The following is a 16,202-nucleotide window of genomic DNA, read 5'->3' as shown; positions in this document are numbered from 1 at the left end:
TGTATTAAAAGTCAAACAGAATGTGTAAAAATTCAAGGGCCCATAATAGCAAGAGGATTTCTTTTTTCAATTAAATTATAATTTCCTAAATAAAAATATATGCTTTTGAATTAAGTTTTTTAAATGTTTATTTCAAAGCTAAGATTTACTGTTGTTTGTTCACATGCAATCAAAACAATTTCCTAAGCTAAATAAAGTTATACTGCACTTTTAAAGTGTCTAGATTTACTGTTTGTTTGAATTGCGTGCAATCATTTTGGCTTCGACTTCTGTACCAAGTACACGTTCAAAAATCATTCACTCCGGCCACGCATTATGCACTGCATACGCGCACACCACCACGACACACAGAAACGGCGTATAAACACACAGTAGATTCTCGAACTTCATTTCAGGAATGGGTTTTAATTTCTTGAGAAAAGAACAAATTTGAGTGATTACAGCTGCCGAAAGACCATGGAGGAGGGAGGTAGAGAACCCACTGCCGAAACGGACGTGCGATGGCGACCGGTTTCCCTTACTTTTGTTGAGTATCCCGACGGTAAGTAATGAGTGTTTTCTTGCAGCAAACACACCCTGTGTTTGTGGTGTGTCGTGTATGCCTAGGGAGGGCGCCCTCTATTTGTGTACTGTAATATAATTTACTACCAAACCATTGCCTGTTTTGTTGTTATTGATTATCCAAGAAGAATTTGTATTAATTGCGTCATTTGGAAAGGTTCTACACTAGCAGGTTGTTAATTGTTTGGCAAATTTACAAAAATTACATTTAATTTGGGCTTTCTCTAAAAAAGGAATGCACAAACAAAACTTGTCGCAACGCACGACATCAACACACACAACCATGGACGCGCAGCATGTCATGTCTCACAGGGTCGGAAGAACCTCTCCTTTTGTTTGGGATGGAGGGCGCAGCTCACTCACGAGTTGGGGATGTCATCATCATTCAATTCAACATTGATTGATTTATAGGCGTACAGAAAAGTTGTGGAACAAACTTGACAACTGGATTCTGGAACCAGGTGTATTTCGGGGCACAATAGACCTTATGCACATGACGTCATTTCAGTACGGCGCCCTCGCCTTGAGGTCAAAAGGAGGTTGTTCATTGGCCAATCTATGTGCGTTTCGATTGTTTCGTCACCTTTTGACCTCAAAGATGCTGGCTGGATGACGTCAATGCAAGGGTCTATAACCATGCTTTTTATCATTGTCCCAAAGTTGGAGATGGATAACTTTCCGTATGGCGCCACCACTTTTTCACTCATTTTTACAAAAAGGGATATATCAATCAGGTAAATTAGATACTATATTATTTTATTTTGAATGAAAAGTGGTGGCGCCATACGGAAACTTTTCCTTGGAGATATATGGCCCTTTATACAGTTTATATGATACCTTTTTTCCATAAAAGCCACTGATTCAATTACACATGTTTTCTTTTTGTGTTCAAAGCTATTTTAATTTCCTCAATCTTTGTCATGCAGCAAAGGCTGAAAAGTTCTGCGACCCAATTTCCTTCTTTGTTTCCCCTCATACTAAAAACATACTAGTTTGCCAGCTGATGTTTTAATAAGCTCAGTAAACATTCGTTTCAATTCAGTTTTCCTCGCTTGTTTGTTCTAGACACAAAGTCTGTTTCGTTTGCATTTGTAGAAGGATTGTAACAAAAACAATTTTTTGAAAAAATAAACGTTTGATGTCTTCTCGCAAATTGCAGGCGATAAGTAAAAAGTAAAACAAGGATCTTCAAAAATATCCTAAATCTCGAAAATATTTCCTTCACTACAGACCAACTTGGTCTTAAAGGGTCACATTTCCTGGTTTTTACTATTTCCCATCAACACCATGTTTATAATAACAACGGTGGAAATAGTACAGCACAGCTACAATAATTGGAATCCAATTAATACAATACTTTTTTCAATTTACTACAAGTCAACAGATACAACGTCACTGGATGGGAGAGCACCAACATTTATTATCCTTTTCTCTTCCAGATCAAACTCACAAAATACACAATTTATTTAAAGACTGTTTGCATTGCCCCAGTTTGTACAATAGGGCTTTTAAAGCCAAAGATAAACACCCAGTAGAAAAAATTCCGAGGACCAAGTTCATTCAGCATACTTTGGCAATCCTTCAGAAATTTGGGCCAACAATGCACCATAGTTTAAAAAAAACATTGTATGTCAAATAATCGTTATGTATATAGTACCTAAGACAGGTTGTGATGATTGTAAATTTCTCATCTATACATAAAATATATTTCCAATATTCACAATCCCTCAATCTTTTTAAAGGCAGCTGACACTATTGATAGTTACTCAAAATAATTATTAGCATAAAACCTTTCTTGGTAACGAGTAATGGGGAGAGAGGTTGATACATTAAAACGTTGTGAGAAACGGCTCCCTTGGAAGTAATGTAGTTTTCGAGAAAGAAGTAATTTTCCACGAATTTGATTTCAAGACCTTAAAATTAGATTTTGAGGTCTCAAAATCAAGCATCTGAAAGCACACAAGTTCGTGTGACAGGGGTGTTTTTTCTTTCATTATTATCTCCCAACTTCGACGACCAATTGAGTTCAAATTTTCACAGGTTTGTTATTTTATGCATATGTTGAGATACACAAAGTGAGAAGACTGGTCTTTGACAATTACCAAAAGTCTCAGTGTCTTTAAGTCATCTATCCTCGAGACACACCCTTTTCTTGAGTTAGTTCATCTTTAATCATCTAATGGTAACAAGCATCATGGTTTACCGTGTCTTGAACGGAGCTTTTAGCAATTGGTCCAAGTAGAACTTGATCTTGACTGACGGATGGTGCCTGTAGATCACGTCGGGGGGGGGGGGGGGTGTTAAGTTCAGATGAATCATTACTGTGCTTATGGGATGTAAAGATACCTTGCGAACGTTTTCCCAAGACATTTTGTTTATTTAATTTCCAAGCTTTTCTGTTAGAATGATCCCTAAAGGATGGCTCAACGTTCGTGTCAAAATGTCTTTTTAAGTGCATTGATTGGGCTTCTTCATCAGAATCAAAATAGACATTGTGAAATATACACTTGTAAAGAATGCACATAAAAAAAAAAAATTCTGCGAGTCACTTAATTTTCAATGATAAGAGAATTCCACATGTGAAAGCTATTTACTTTGTACCTTTCCAAAAAAAAACACCATGATAGTTTTAGAGACGCTTAAATTTCAAATCTTCTATGCTCAATACAAAAAGTCCAGACATGAAATATGTTTTCGTTTTATATTTTCCAAGTATTTGATAATGAGGGAAATATTCTGGCTTTGATCTCTGGAGTAAAGAAGTGGTGGCGACACTAAAAGCCTCCCTGAGTAATGTCTAAAACACTTGTGTCAACCCTCCATAGCAATCAGTCAGTCATGCTTGTCTAGAAACTGTCTGCAAGGCTTTCTTGATGATTGCCTAGAAATGCCAAACCACATGCTGGACTCGATCCATTAAGTAAAAAATAGTTTGTCTTATTATGAGTCAGACTTTCCACATGAGGTTTAGAGATGTAGACCGCAGGCCTGGAATTAAAGTTTTTCACTGACTTTATGATTTTCCAATCGAAGTGCCCTTTGCAAAATGAAAATGGCCTTGCCCTTTCAACATGTTCAAAGATGAAATTCCTGGGCTCGATTGCACGAAGCATTACAATTCATCGCAAGACAAATTGTTAGTATTACCATAGTGATTTGTGTTGTGACATCACACTTTACTTAGCAACTGCGATTTATTTGCAGTAAATATCAATTTCAGCTCTTTGTGAAAATCTGCCCAAGACCTGGGGCAATACAGTATGTTAAGGCCCTGGAGTAACCCACGGCACCCGTGGCAACTGCCGTGATGCCCTGCGCTTTTGCTTTGGTGCCCCTTTCAAAGTTCAATACAAAGTTTAGTTTTCCCTCACAGAAGTGCCCTTTACAACAGGAAAATTGCTGTGCCCCTTCAAGTCTTGAATGTCATAAAAATGCAACTGGAGTCTTGTTGTTTGCTTTCTCCCTCCGTGGTTATAAGATGTTGATGTTAGTGCCACAAAAGCTCAGAATGGTAATTCGAAAATAAAACAAATATTTACAAATTCGGGGCTAGAATTTAAAGTTTGTATTGGAAAGGCAAACTCGTTCAAAATAATTTCTTTGAATTAAAACAGAACGACCATACATGTAGGATTACATGGAAAATTTCCCAGAGCCTGGCTGTAAAAAAAGAGAATAAAAGGGTAGCGACGAGTTCTTACGAGTTTGAATTGCCGTGTGATAAAGGCCTGAGCCGAAGGCGAGGGCATTTAGCGCACGGCAACGATCCTGCAAGGTTTTAAACGGACGTTTACGAACGAGTCACTACTCTTTTATTCCCATTCATAAATGCCCTTTAATTAAAAAACATCAACAAATACAATTACAGACACTTTGACAGTTGAAAATTCGAGGTTTGAAATATTTTTTTCAGAAACTTTGTGAAGAGTCTGTTGCGTGTGGGTTGTGTGTACGCGCGCGCACTTAGAAATAGATTAGGCGCGCGCGCTTAGAGGTAGATTATGCGCTGTTACTAACAGCTATGAATTGCGTTCCGCGTGATAATCTTGCGCGCCTGACACGCGGAAGCCAGCCGGTTATAAACACTGGTCATTATGAAGCGTTTAAACACGTCGACGTGACGCGCTCTCCACCAATAGGAGTAGAGAAACTGTCTGGGGTATTTATGAATGACTGTTTATAAAGTGTCAATCAAATCAAATATCACCATGGCCTAGAAGGTGAGGGTACTTAAACCAAATTAAATAGGTTAGGCTGTCATCCCAGCATTGAGCCTTATCACTTATCTCTTTACTTTACAGAACTGAAACTGGATTGCCCTTAAAGGCAGTGGACACTATTGGTAATTACTCAAAATAATTATTAGCATAAAACCTTTCTTGGTGACAAGTAATGGGGAGAGGTTGATGGTATAAAACATTGTGAGAAATGGCTCCCTCTACAGTGCCATAGTTTTAGAGAAAGGGGTAATAATCCACGAATTTGATTTTGAGACCTCAAGTTTAGAACTTGAGGTCTCGAAATCAACCATCCAAACGCACACAACTTCGTGTTGCAAGGGTTTTTTTTTCTTTCCTTATTATCTCACAACTTCGATGACCGATTGAGCTCAAATTTTCACGGGTTTGTTAATTTATGCATGTGTTGAGATACACCAACTGTGGAGGCTAGTCTTTGACAAATACCAATAGTGTCCACTGCCTTTAACAATTATAGGAGTTTGGGTGGGGGTGGGGCATCCCTAGAGGACCCCTAGAAACCAATCCCTGTAGGCCCAACTTCAGGTTGTCGGTCAGGTTGGTGTAGTGCTGTCTTGCATCGCCTTCCACCTCTGGGACTCCGGTTTGAATCCCACCGGGGGCACTATGTGGATTGGGTTGTCAGTCCCTACTTGACTGCGTTGGTTTTCCCTGGAATAATTCTCTTGGGTTTGCCTCCCACATCTCAAACTGAAATTTATTCCTTGTTTTCTTTCTTCTTGTTTGTCTCTAATAAGAGCAGTGAGAATATATATCCAAATCCACCAAGCATTAAGCAAGCATTATTGCTTTGTATCGCACAGGTAAACAGTCACATCTGTTTTTAATGTAGGGCTGATAAACCCATTGGAAATATCATAAGATTTTTCTGCATTTATAACGAAGTTGCTTTTAAAAGCTTTTTTAAATTATTTATATTCCATAGACTCAAAAACAGTTTGGTTGTCAGGTCTAATACTTCACAGAGGCAACAAAGGTGATTGCCTCCATGCCCTCATGTCATTTTCTTGGTGCCCTCGAAATGCGACAGTAATAACTTACAATTTACACATAGGTTGCCCTTTACCAAAGAGAAAATGCCTTGGTGCTTTTGTTCTTTTAAAAAACGAGGCATTACAGGCATGAGTTGTCATTTCTATAAACTACATGTATCTTATTTGTTTATTTATTTTGTTTACTGTACAGGTGACATCATCGGCAAGGCCTTAGCTTACATCAGCCTATCACCTGTCATCATTCTAGTTAGTTTTGCAACATTAATTCTCTTCAGAAGGGAATTGCATACGGTAAGATTTGATCACTTAATGTAACAACATGGGCCTCATTTCATGAAGCTGTTAAGCAGAAATTACTGCTTAGCAAATTTGTTTGCTAATCAATTAATGAGTGGGGCACCAGCTGCAACAATGTAAACCAAATGGAATTTTGGCTGGTAACCAGTTTCTGGTAAGCAACATTTTTTGTGCTTAGCTACTTTTTGCTTCAAGCAGCTCTATAAAATTGGGCCCTGAGCCCAATTTCATAAAGCGTGTAAGCACAAAAACTTGTTCAACACAAAAATATCTTGCTTTAAAAAAAAAATAGTTTACCAGCTGAGTACCATACAGTTACCATTGCTGGGACTGGTACCCTGGTAATTCTTGCTTAGTCAAGATATTTGTTAGCAGCTTTATCTGCTTAACAGCTTTATGATATTGGGCCCTGGAAGGTAAATATTGAAGCGGGAAAGAATCGTCTTCCCTCATGGAGCCAAAAATCCATTAGAGAATCAAAATATCTGACGGGAATATTTCTCTAGGCGCTGTGACGGTAAAAGTCTTGTAATTGCCAAGCAGCCATCATTGCTGTCATCAAGTCTTATATTACATCTTGAGAAACGTCTTTTGATCTGTTTAAAGGCAGTGGACACTATTAGTAATTACTCGAAATAATTATTAGCATAAAAACTTATTTGGTAACGAGTAATGGGGAGCTGTTACTAACATAAAACTTAGTGAGAAACGGCTCCCACTGAAGTAACAAACTTTTCGAGACAGACGTAATTTTCCACGAATTTGATTTTGAGGCCTCAGAATTAGATTTTGAGGTCCCGAAATCGAGCATCTGAAAGCACACAATTTCCTGTGACAAATGAAATGAAATGAAATGAGACTGGTCTTTGACAATTACCAAAGGTGCCCAGTGTCTTTAAAGGGAAGGTATACGTTTTGGTATTCACTCTAAAAATGAGTGGCAATTAAAACTTTTGCTGCCTACAACAGGAGAGATAGTTATTTTCAATTTTTGTGTGTTTTTTTTCTTGTTGATCAGGTAACATTCTTGTGCGGAATCTTATTTAATGAGATGGTCAACTGGATTACTAAACATATCATCAAGGAACCAAGACCAGCCAGAGGTAAATATCATCGTTTCTTCTTCTTGAAAAAACTCTCCACTCTCAAGAATATTTGTCAGTAAATACACCAATTAAAGGCACTGGAAATTGTTAGCATAACAACTTACTTGGTAATAAGCAATGGAGAACTGTTGATAGTATAAAACAGTGTGAGAAACTGCTCCCTCTAGTCTGAAGTAATGTAGTTTTTGAGAAAGAGGTAATTTCTCACTCAAATATCAAAAGACTTTAGGCCTGAAGCCTTTTATTAGGCATCTGAAAGCACAAACAATTGTGCAACAAGGGTGTTTTTCTGTCATTATTCTCTTGCATCTTCAATGATCAATTGAGTCCAAAGTTTCACAGATTTGTTATTTTATGCATGGGAAACAACAAGTGCGAATACTGGTCTTTGACAATTATTGTACCTAAAGGTGTCCAGTGTCCAGTACCTTTAAGAACAGACAGATAAACAAAGTGTTGATTATTACCTTCTACCACAAGACTGCAGTTTTTGCATTTGGTTTACAAAATGTTTGTATGTCAGCTTTACCTTGCAATCTGATATTGTTTCTATATTTGTATTACAGGTAATCAGGAGTTACTCTTCTCAGAGTATGGCATGCCATCGAGTCATTCCCAGTTCATGTGGTTCTTTGCAGTCTACACTGTCCTCTTTATTTACATTAGGTAAGTCCGCTCAACGTTTAAATTCAGCCATTACAAATGACAGAATTGAGGAAAAGGATTTTTGGGCGTTGATATTAAAAGGCAATCCCTCGATGTCGAGGAAGATGTTCTTCATAGGTAAACAAAGTGATTAGGGTTGTGGTAGTTTGTGCCTATGGTGGCTCCGTCGATGACTAAAAAGTTCGATCCGTAAGCCACTTACTCTCAAGCAGATGTTACAGGTTGTAGTTATAGGGAGGGTTAGACCATGGAGATGTCTCTCACGTTCCCTCTCCTTTCTCAGATGTCGCTTAGCAGTTGCATGAGCTTGACGATTCGTTTCAAAGCTAGCAGTGCCTCTGTGCAATGGTTGCCTCCATGAGGCTCGATCTCCTGCCTGCTCCTCCCAGGATGCAGTGTTGAAGCTACACTTCTGGAGCGATGCCTTAAGTTAAAGTTGTTGTTTAATATTTGATATCTTTCTCAAAGGCTAAGAAAAGACTTTGGTCAAAACGTGAGGCCATGAACAATTTATCTTTCAAGTTGACGACTGTACTGACACTGTGATTCTTGTTGCTTTTCAGGCTAGGACTACAGCAGCATAGCTCCAGTAGTCTACTAGAGTTAGCGTGGAAACATTGCCTAGCCATTGGAGCAACAATGTTAGCACTGATTGTTAGTTTTAGCAGGTAAGAACCCAGTGCTTTAGTCAAGTCCTTGCTGTCAGAGTCCTTCCCCACTGCATCAAAGTGAGTCTTAAAGGCAGTGGACACTATTGGTAATAACTCAAACAAATTGTTTGCATGAAAACTGACTTGGTAACGAGTAATGGAAAGCTGTTGATAGTATAATACATAGTGAGAAATGGCTCCCTCTGAAGTACATGTAATGTTATTTTCCACAAATTTGATTTTGAGACCTCGGATTTAGATTTTGAGGTCTCGAAATCAAGCCTCTGAAAGCACACAACTTTGTGTGACAAGGGTGTTTTTCTTTCATCATTATCTCGCAATTTCGACGACCAATTGAGCTCAAACTCTTACAGGTTTGTTATTTTATGTTGAGATACACCAAGTGAGAAGACTTGTCTTTGACAATTACCAATAGTGTCCAGTGTCTTTAACACCCATTTCAGAGTCGCGCCGAACCAAATTCTGAGTTAAGTACGTGAAAAGTTAGATGTCTGAAACAGTTAGGGGCCACTGGACGCGCTATAAGTCGAAAGATCAACTGTTGAAGTCGATTGGAACGACACTGGAGCGCCCTGGTTTCAATCGTTGATCTTATCATGACTCATGAGCCATGCCAATGTAAATGTTAAGTTCACCTGTCTGAAATCAAATTTCATTTAGGTCGACCTAGAGTTGCTCCTTATCTAGTTGGTTCTGTGCGACTCTGGCGCCTTATGAAGTTGTTTTTGTAAGACACACTGGATACTAACTACTATACTTCTTGGATCATCATGGATGAAACCAACATGACAGAATGTCTTTGATATTGTGATTGCAGAGTGTATCTTGCCTACCACACTGTAAGACAGGTTGTATGCGGAGCATTACTTGGGACCATATTGGCAGTGCCTTGGTTTGCTTTTAATGAGGTGAGTGAAGAATAATAATAGTGGCTTTTTATATAGCGCTCATTTTCGGTCACTCAGTGACGCTCAAGGCACTTTAACATACAGTGTTTCCTGCAAGGTATGTGGGCCTAGGGTTGAATTATGAGACCTCCTTTTACATAGCACCATATAATAGTTTTACAAGGTGCTGTGGCACAATATGCAGCCAATCAAACCAGGGGTGGATTTCACAAAGAGTTAGGACTAGTCTTATCTCGAGTTAGGACCAGTTACTTGTCCTCTAACTTAGGACTATCCATGCAATTTGTATATCTCCTAGGCTAGTCCTAACTCTTTGTGAAATCAACCCCTGGAACACTGGGGCGAACCCTTTCATTTTTCGTGCACTGGGTTCTTTCATGTGTTACACAACACTCGGGACCATTAGCTTTAGTCCAGGTCCAAACTGAAGGACAAAGCGTCACTGGTAAAGTGTCTGGCAGAAGGGCACAAGTGTCACGGCTGGGACTCAAGCCCACACTCTGCTGATCAGAAACACCAGAGCTTGAGTCCGGTGCTCTTAACTCTATTCGTCAGATCAAACGTAAACTTCTACCTGTTTTTTAATTATAAGTATCCTGTAGAATTTATACACGGTTTCCTCTCTGTAATTACTGCCTCATTGAAACCATTGGCAAAAGTGCTTTATAAATGCTATGTTATTATTGTACATTTGGTTTGCAATAACACCACGTGTGTATCTACTTGCCAGGTAGAGTTTGTTCTTAGAGAACTGTCTTGGTTAATTCTACTACCGCAGAGTAGATGTTTTGGGGTTCGGGAGACTTCTCAGTTCCGAAAAGAACTGTCCTGCTTTTTAACTATTACCAGGGCAGATGGTATAGAAAATAGGCTGGGACTACTACTTAGGCTTATAGGATCGTGATTAACTGTACTACCGCGGAGTCAGTTCTTAAATTGGTCTCAACATTTCGACTAGCTTGCTCTAGTCATCGTCAGGAGACTCTACCTGGCAAGTAGATACACACATGGTGTTACCGCAAACCAAATATACATTGATACCTCACCATGCAATGCCTCAAATCCTACATATTTTATTATTGGTATTACTATTTTATGTCTTTGTGATTTCTTTTAAGATTTTCCTGACCCCTCTTTACCCACAAGTCGTCTCCTGGAGAATATCTGAGATGTTGATGCTGCGTGACTCCACTCTCATTCCTAATGTGCTCTGGTTTGAGTATACCAATGCCAGAACAGAAGCAAGGTGATTAATCAGGCCTTCCTTTTACCCTATTCATCTCCAAAAATAAATTATAGTAAAGGCACTGGGGTCGATTTCACAAGAAGTTATGACTCGTCTTATCTCGAGTTAGGAAGAGTGACTCGTCTTAACTTAGGATTAATCGTAAGGTCCCCATGCTACAGTGCAGGATTGGGACTCGTCCTTAGTCCTAAGATAAGTCTTAAGTTAGGAAGAGTTTTGTGAAATCGACGGCAGGACACTTTTGATAATAACTCAAAATATTTTATAACGAGCAACGGAGAGCTGTTGATACTTTTAGTATAAATCATTGTGCGAAATTGCTCCCCCTGAAGTAACAAAGTTTTAGAGAAAAAGGTAATTTCTCACACAAGTATTAAATGACTTCAGGCCTGAAGCCTATTAGGCATCTGAAAGCGTACGAATTTGTGAAACATGGGTGTTTTTCCTTTGATTATTTTCATCCAACTTCTTTGACCAGTTGAGTCCAAATTATTACAGATTTGTTATTTTAGAAAGGAATTGCTTAACAGAAACAGGTTACCAACCAAAGATACCTTAAGTTTACGTTGTCGTGACTGGTGCCCATTTAAATTTTGCTCAGCAATGAAATTTGACAAGCAGTATTTTTAGCTTTATAAAATTTGGCCAGGCCCTTAAGACTGTAATTTTAAGAAACCCAATCCTAACTCTGATCTTATTCGGTTTTTCTTTTTTCATTTATCTCAGAACAAGACAACGGAAGCAGGGCTGCGGCAACAAAATATCATGACTAAGAGAGGCCTTTCAGGATGAGTGGCGTGACAGATGTCAGTATTCCTGATCAAAGCAGTGACGAGAACATCCCCGTCTACTGACGAGAACCACCCCCCCCCCTCTACTGTCTCCCTCTACTGCCTTCATCAAGTCACAGAAACTACTCATGACTCATTGTCACCAATTTCACGGAGAGACACATATCGTCACGTCAGTACCAAAAAGTTGTATCTCATTTTTGCAAAAAATGGCACGCGGAAATTCTCCCTGCAAAACATTGTGTCTCGGCGCATTCTTGTTTTGTGTGTACACCCTCGGCTCGATTTCACCAAGCAATAAAATTCATCGCAAGACAAATAGTCAGTATTACCATAGTGATTTGCATTGTGACATCACACTACAATTGATTTGCAGTTAAGATCAATTGTGAAATTGGCCATGGCTATTTTAAGTTAGGTACAATGTTTTTGACAATTTCAATTTGCATGAAACATACAGTAAGTGCTATTGTAGGAGATGCGCTGTTTTGGCACTGACGTGATGATGTTCTAAAAAATAACAAGTTATTGAGTATGACAGGAAGGAGTGTATATATGTAGCTCACTAATTTTCTTTTTTATTAAGAGCCACACATCCCCAAAGATGCATGTAATACATTGCGATAGAAGAGAGTAAACGTACATGTAGGTCAAACATTCAGGTTTCACGATGACCCAAATAATGTCAGTGTGTACGTGATCACACGGCATGCACATCCCTTTTCTGTGTGTAAAACACGTTGTTCACATGTCGGACAACTTGGTGAATATCTCACATACAAACACATCCTACCCAGGGTTATGGTGTTTGTGTTGGTTTCGGAATAAAATAAAACACAATAAAATTATCTTTGACTAATTACTATGGTAGTGAGCCAATAATGTACAAGAAATTAGTTAGTCGATGGAAAGGTTAGCAGAAACTTTTTAAGCAATTATTTTCTGCATAAGCAGCTCTATGAAAATGGGCCCCGGTTTAGCACAAGCAAACTGCAAAAGCTGTTTTAGCATCAAAAATAGTTTATCTGTCGATGAACATATACCATGATATACCACAATCTACAGTACATGACTGGCTTCTCAGTTAAACCCGCTTAGCATGAAAAACCGTGCTTACAAGTTGAAATGCAGTGATTTGTATGTTGATGTGCAATGGCACTCTGCAAAATGATTGACATGCAATTTAATTTCTGAAGGAAACTGTCATGTTAAGTGCATTTAAGCCTATTCCTTGGAATTTCTGTTATGGAATCTAAGATGATCAATTTGGAAGTGATGTTTGTCTGCTAAGCAGTTTGTTAATGTGGGGGTCTCTTAAAGAAAGTAAGCAGTCATTTTAAGATTTGAGTTAAATTCTCTGTCATCTGAGTTACATTGCCATAAGTGACTTGAGTGTATAAATCAATGGGGCCTATAAACGAGAGGTATAACATGTATGCGTATAGCGGAAAACTGCCAGGGCCCAACTTTATAAAGCGTGTATCAAGCACAAAAATTTGCTAAGCACAAAAAAACTCTTGCTTAGCAAAAATAGCGTACCAACCAAAGTACTGTACATTACCAGTGCTGTGACCGGTAACCCACTCATTTCCTTGGCTTAGCAAAATTTTCTGCTAAACATCTTTATGAAACGCGGCCCCAGATAAAAAACATGAGTCTTTCTTTTCATGTCGCTGCAAAATGGAATGCTTTTTGAATCAGGCTGATTTAAACTAAATATTGATTGATTTATTGATTGATTGACCAGTTGATTAAGTTTCAATCAACCTATTTTTTAATGAGCAAAAGATATTATTAATGGTTTGACCACGCACTGTTTTTGTTTTTGATTTAAATACAGGGTAGGGTAACCCTAACATAATGTGATAACGGGTCTTGCAAATTTAGGGCCATGTCACGCGAGACAATGTTCAGGCAAGAAGAATTATTGCTACACTTTCATTTAGTTATTACCAATAATCAACCAAATTATCAAGTAGGCTTTAAAGACACTGGACATCTTTGGTAATTGTCAAAGACCAGTCTTCTCACTTGGTGTATCTCAACATATGCACAAAATAACAAACCTGTGAAAATGTGAACTTAAGTGGTCGTCAAGATAATAATGAAGTTGTGTGCTTTCAGATGCTTGATTTTGAGACCTCAAAATCTAATTTAGAGGTCTTGAAAAAAAATGTAAGAGGAAAATTACTTCTTTCTTGAAAACTTCAAAGAAAACTTTCTTTACTTCAGAGGGAGCCGTTTCTCACAATGTGTTATACTATCAACAGCTCTCCATTGCTCGTTGGCAAGTAAGTTTTTATGCTAATAATTATTTTGAGTAATTACCAATAGTGTCCAGTGCCTTAAAGGTTATTTATGCCATTTGTAATCTGATTGAAAGGTTCTAACTTACTCCATTCCACCAATCAGGTTTGTTTGCTCATTTTGAAGTATTTTAAATTTCCTTAAATTCATTGGGAGTGTTACCATGCCAACCTCCTGGACATTAAGAAGGAATGCTCGACAGGCTTTAAGGTTCGAATGAAAAGATCATGTGACATAATATGACATCCCATGTTTACAAAAGAGCCACAGAGCATGGGCTTTCTGCAGGCACGATTTGTACACAGCACAGTGAAAGAAAATATGAAATCATTTATTATTTTGAGATTGCACTGTCTGATTTTGATTAATTTTTTATTTGAAGAAAGGAGGCACCTCTCAAAATAAGTGCAGCTTTTACTTGTATAACTCCTGAATTTGTGTGGAAGTTATGGCACCAAACGTAAAACTTCCCAGATGGCCAGTGCAGTATCTTGCCTGCCAGAAAGACCCTTGAAGGTACACGGTCACTCATTTTGTAAACAAAGGTTACAGGGGCCCAATTTCATTAAGCTGTTAAGCAGAAAGTACTACTTGGCAATGTTCTTTGCTTAGCAAAACATGAGTGGGGCACCATTTGCAACAACGTAAAACTGAATGGCATCAGGATTTTCTGTACTTAGCAAATTTGTATGCTTACAGGCTTTATGAAATTGGGCCCGGGTATGTGCTACCAAGCAAAGCTGGCTGCAGGTTTAAAGGTACAAACTGTGACCATATAACAAAGCAATTAATGGAAATGTGTAGGAGCCATTTGATTTGTTACATTTTCTTGACTAGAAGAACAATTTTGAACGGGTTAACGGTAGTTTGTTAAGTCTAAGATTTACGGAGTGATTGTAACTTGCAATGTCCTTTAAGATTTGTTTGTCTGCAACTTCTCCCTGTTCAAAGAAAAATTGGACCAAAAATTATCAGTAAATTATGCAAATAAATAAGTTTGTTTTGTGAATTGTAGGTCACTACTCTGTTTATAAACAACTACAAACTGCTCTAGAAAATTGCTCTGGAATTGCAAGGGTCGTGGGTTCAAATTCCCCCGAGTAATATGCCTTTGATATGTTTTCACAGGACTCGGGAAAGTACTGAGTATACAGTGCTAACACACATCGGTGTATGGGTAAAAACCCAAATTAATATTCTTTATCCCCGATGCAAATTTAACATTTATTATATAACTACAAATTTGATTTATTTTGAAACCCTCCTAACTCCTTCCTTTAAATTCCCCAGTGTTGATCACCAGAACCATTTATTTAAATCACTCTAATCACAAATTGTCTGAAAAATACCCACCTGCTTATTTGAGGTCGCAAAAAAAATACAAAATATCTGGTAGATGTTATATGATATGACAGGAATGGTACTCCTGTTGTCCTAGCTGTCCTTATTGTATGGTACAATCATAAATTTTGCTATTTGTTTTGGAAAAAAGGGTCCAAAACTTTTTGAATTATATGAAACTGTATTCTAAGATCGCTAGTTGCGAACAAAATAAGTTTTGAAATTGTTAAATTCATTGAAATATCTTCACAGTAAGGTATTTTTTTTTGTTTAGAAAAAAATAAAGACAATTTATGTTTTAATTTGTTGACCCCCACCAAAAATAACCTGAAAGATACTGGCTGTGCATGTGTGAGTGAAGTTTCGAAGTTTGCATGTATTGCACATAAAGAACAATCGGCAAATGTCAAGTTTTTTGGGGGGTTGATACATTTTACCCTAGTTTGTGGAAACTCCCAATAAGGACTGCGCTGTTTGTTTTTCTCAAACAAATCTTTGGCATTATATTTTCCTCACTCAATGAACAATGTGTGCCTATATCTATGATTTTGAACTATATGTTCTGTTTTTAAGCACACAATGATGTTGTCATCAGGGCCCGATTTCATAAAGCTGTTAAGCAGGAAATTGTGCTTAGGAAATTTATTGGCTAAGCAAGAAATGACCAGGGTACCAGTCACAGCAATATGGTATTCTGCCTCGTTACCAATTTTTTTTTTTTATCAGCAACATTTGTTTGTGCTAAGCAAGTTTTTGTGCTTACAGACTTTATGAATTCGGCACTTGGGCCCTACTTCTTGGCCCTGCTTACCCGAAATTATGGTTTAATATGCATGATGCCTTGTTTTTGGATGTAACTTTAACTAATTAATTGATTAATGATGGAGTGATATTTCTTGATTGTAATTTTTGCCAAATGGGTCAGTCTTTTCTGTATGTTTTTTGGCATCAAATGCAAACTTTTTCATTATCAAAATAAATTATGATTATTGATATTGGAATTATTGTATAGATTTGTTGTTCATCAAATCCTCATCTGACATTTCCTTATTCT

General features: G+C 37.9%; 1 protein-coding gene across 1 annotated transcript; it reads left to right on the top strand.

Annotated features, from left to right (window-relative positions):
- Positions 1-335: 335 nt before the first annotated feature.
- LOC117303453 (dolichyldiphosphatase 1-like) lies at positions 336-13,553 on the top strand. Its single transcript, XM_033787652.1, has 8 exons — positions 336-541; positions 6,006-6,106; positions 7,131-7,215; positions 7,785-7,884; positions 8,448-8,552; positions 9,373-9,463; positions 10,582-10,709; positions 11,436-13,553. The coding sequence occupies exons 1-8, from the start codon at positions 457-459 to the stop codon at positions 11,476-11,478; spliced, it is 738 nt and encodes a 245-aa protein (XP_033643543.1). The 5' UTR covers positions 336-456; the 3' UTR covers positions 11,479-13,553.
- The last annotated feature ends 2,649 nt before the right edge of the window (positions 13,554-16,202 follow it).

The sequence above is a fragment of the Asterias rubens genome, chromosome 19 (assembly GCF_902459465.1).
Source record: "Asterias rubens chromosome 19, eAstRub1.3, whole genome shotgun sequence".
NCBI lineage: Eukaryota > Metazoa > Echinodermata > Asteroidea > Forcipulatida > Asteriidae > Asterias > Asterias rubens.
Note: the sequence above shows the minus strand (reverse complement) of the source record. Positions and strands in the feature narration are given on the sequence as shown.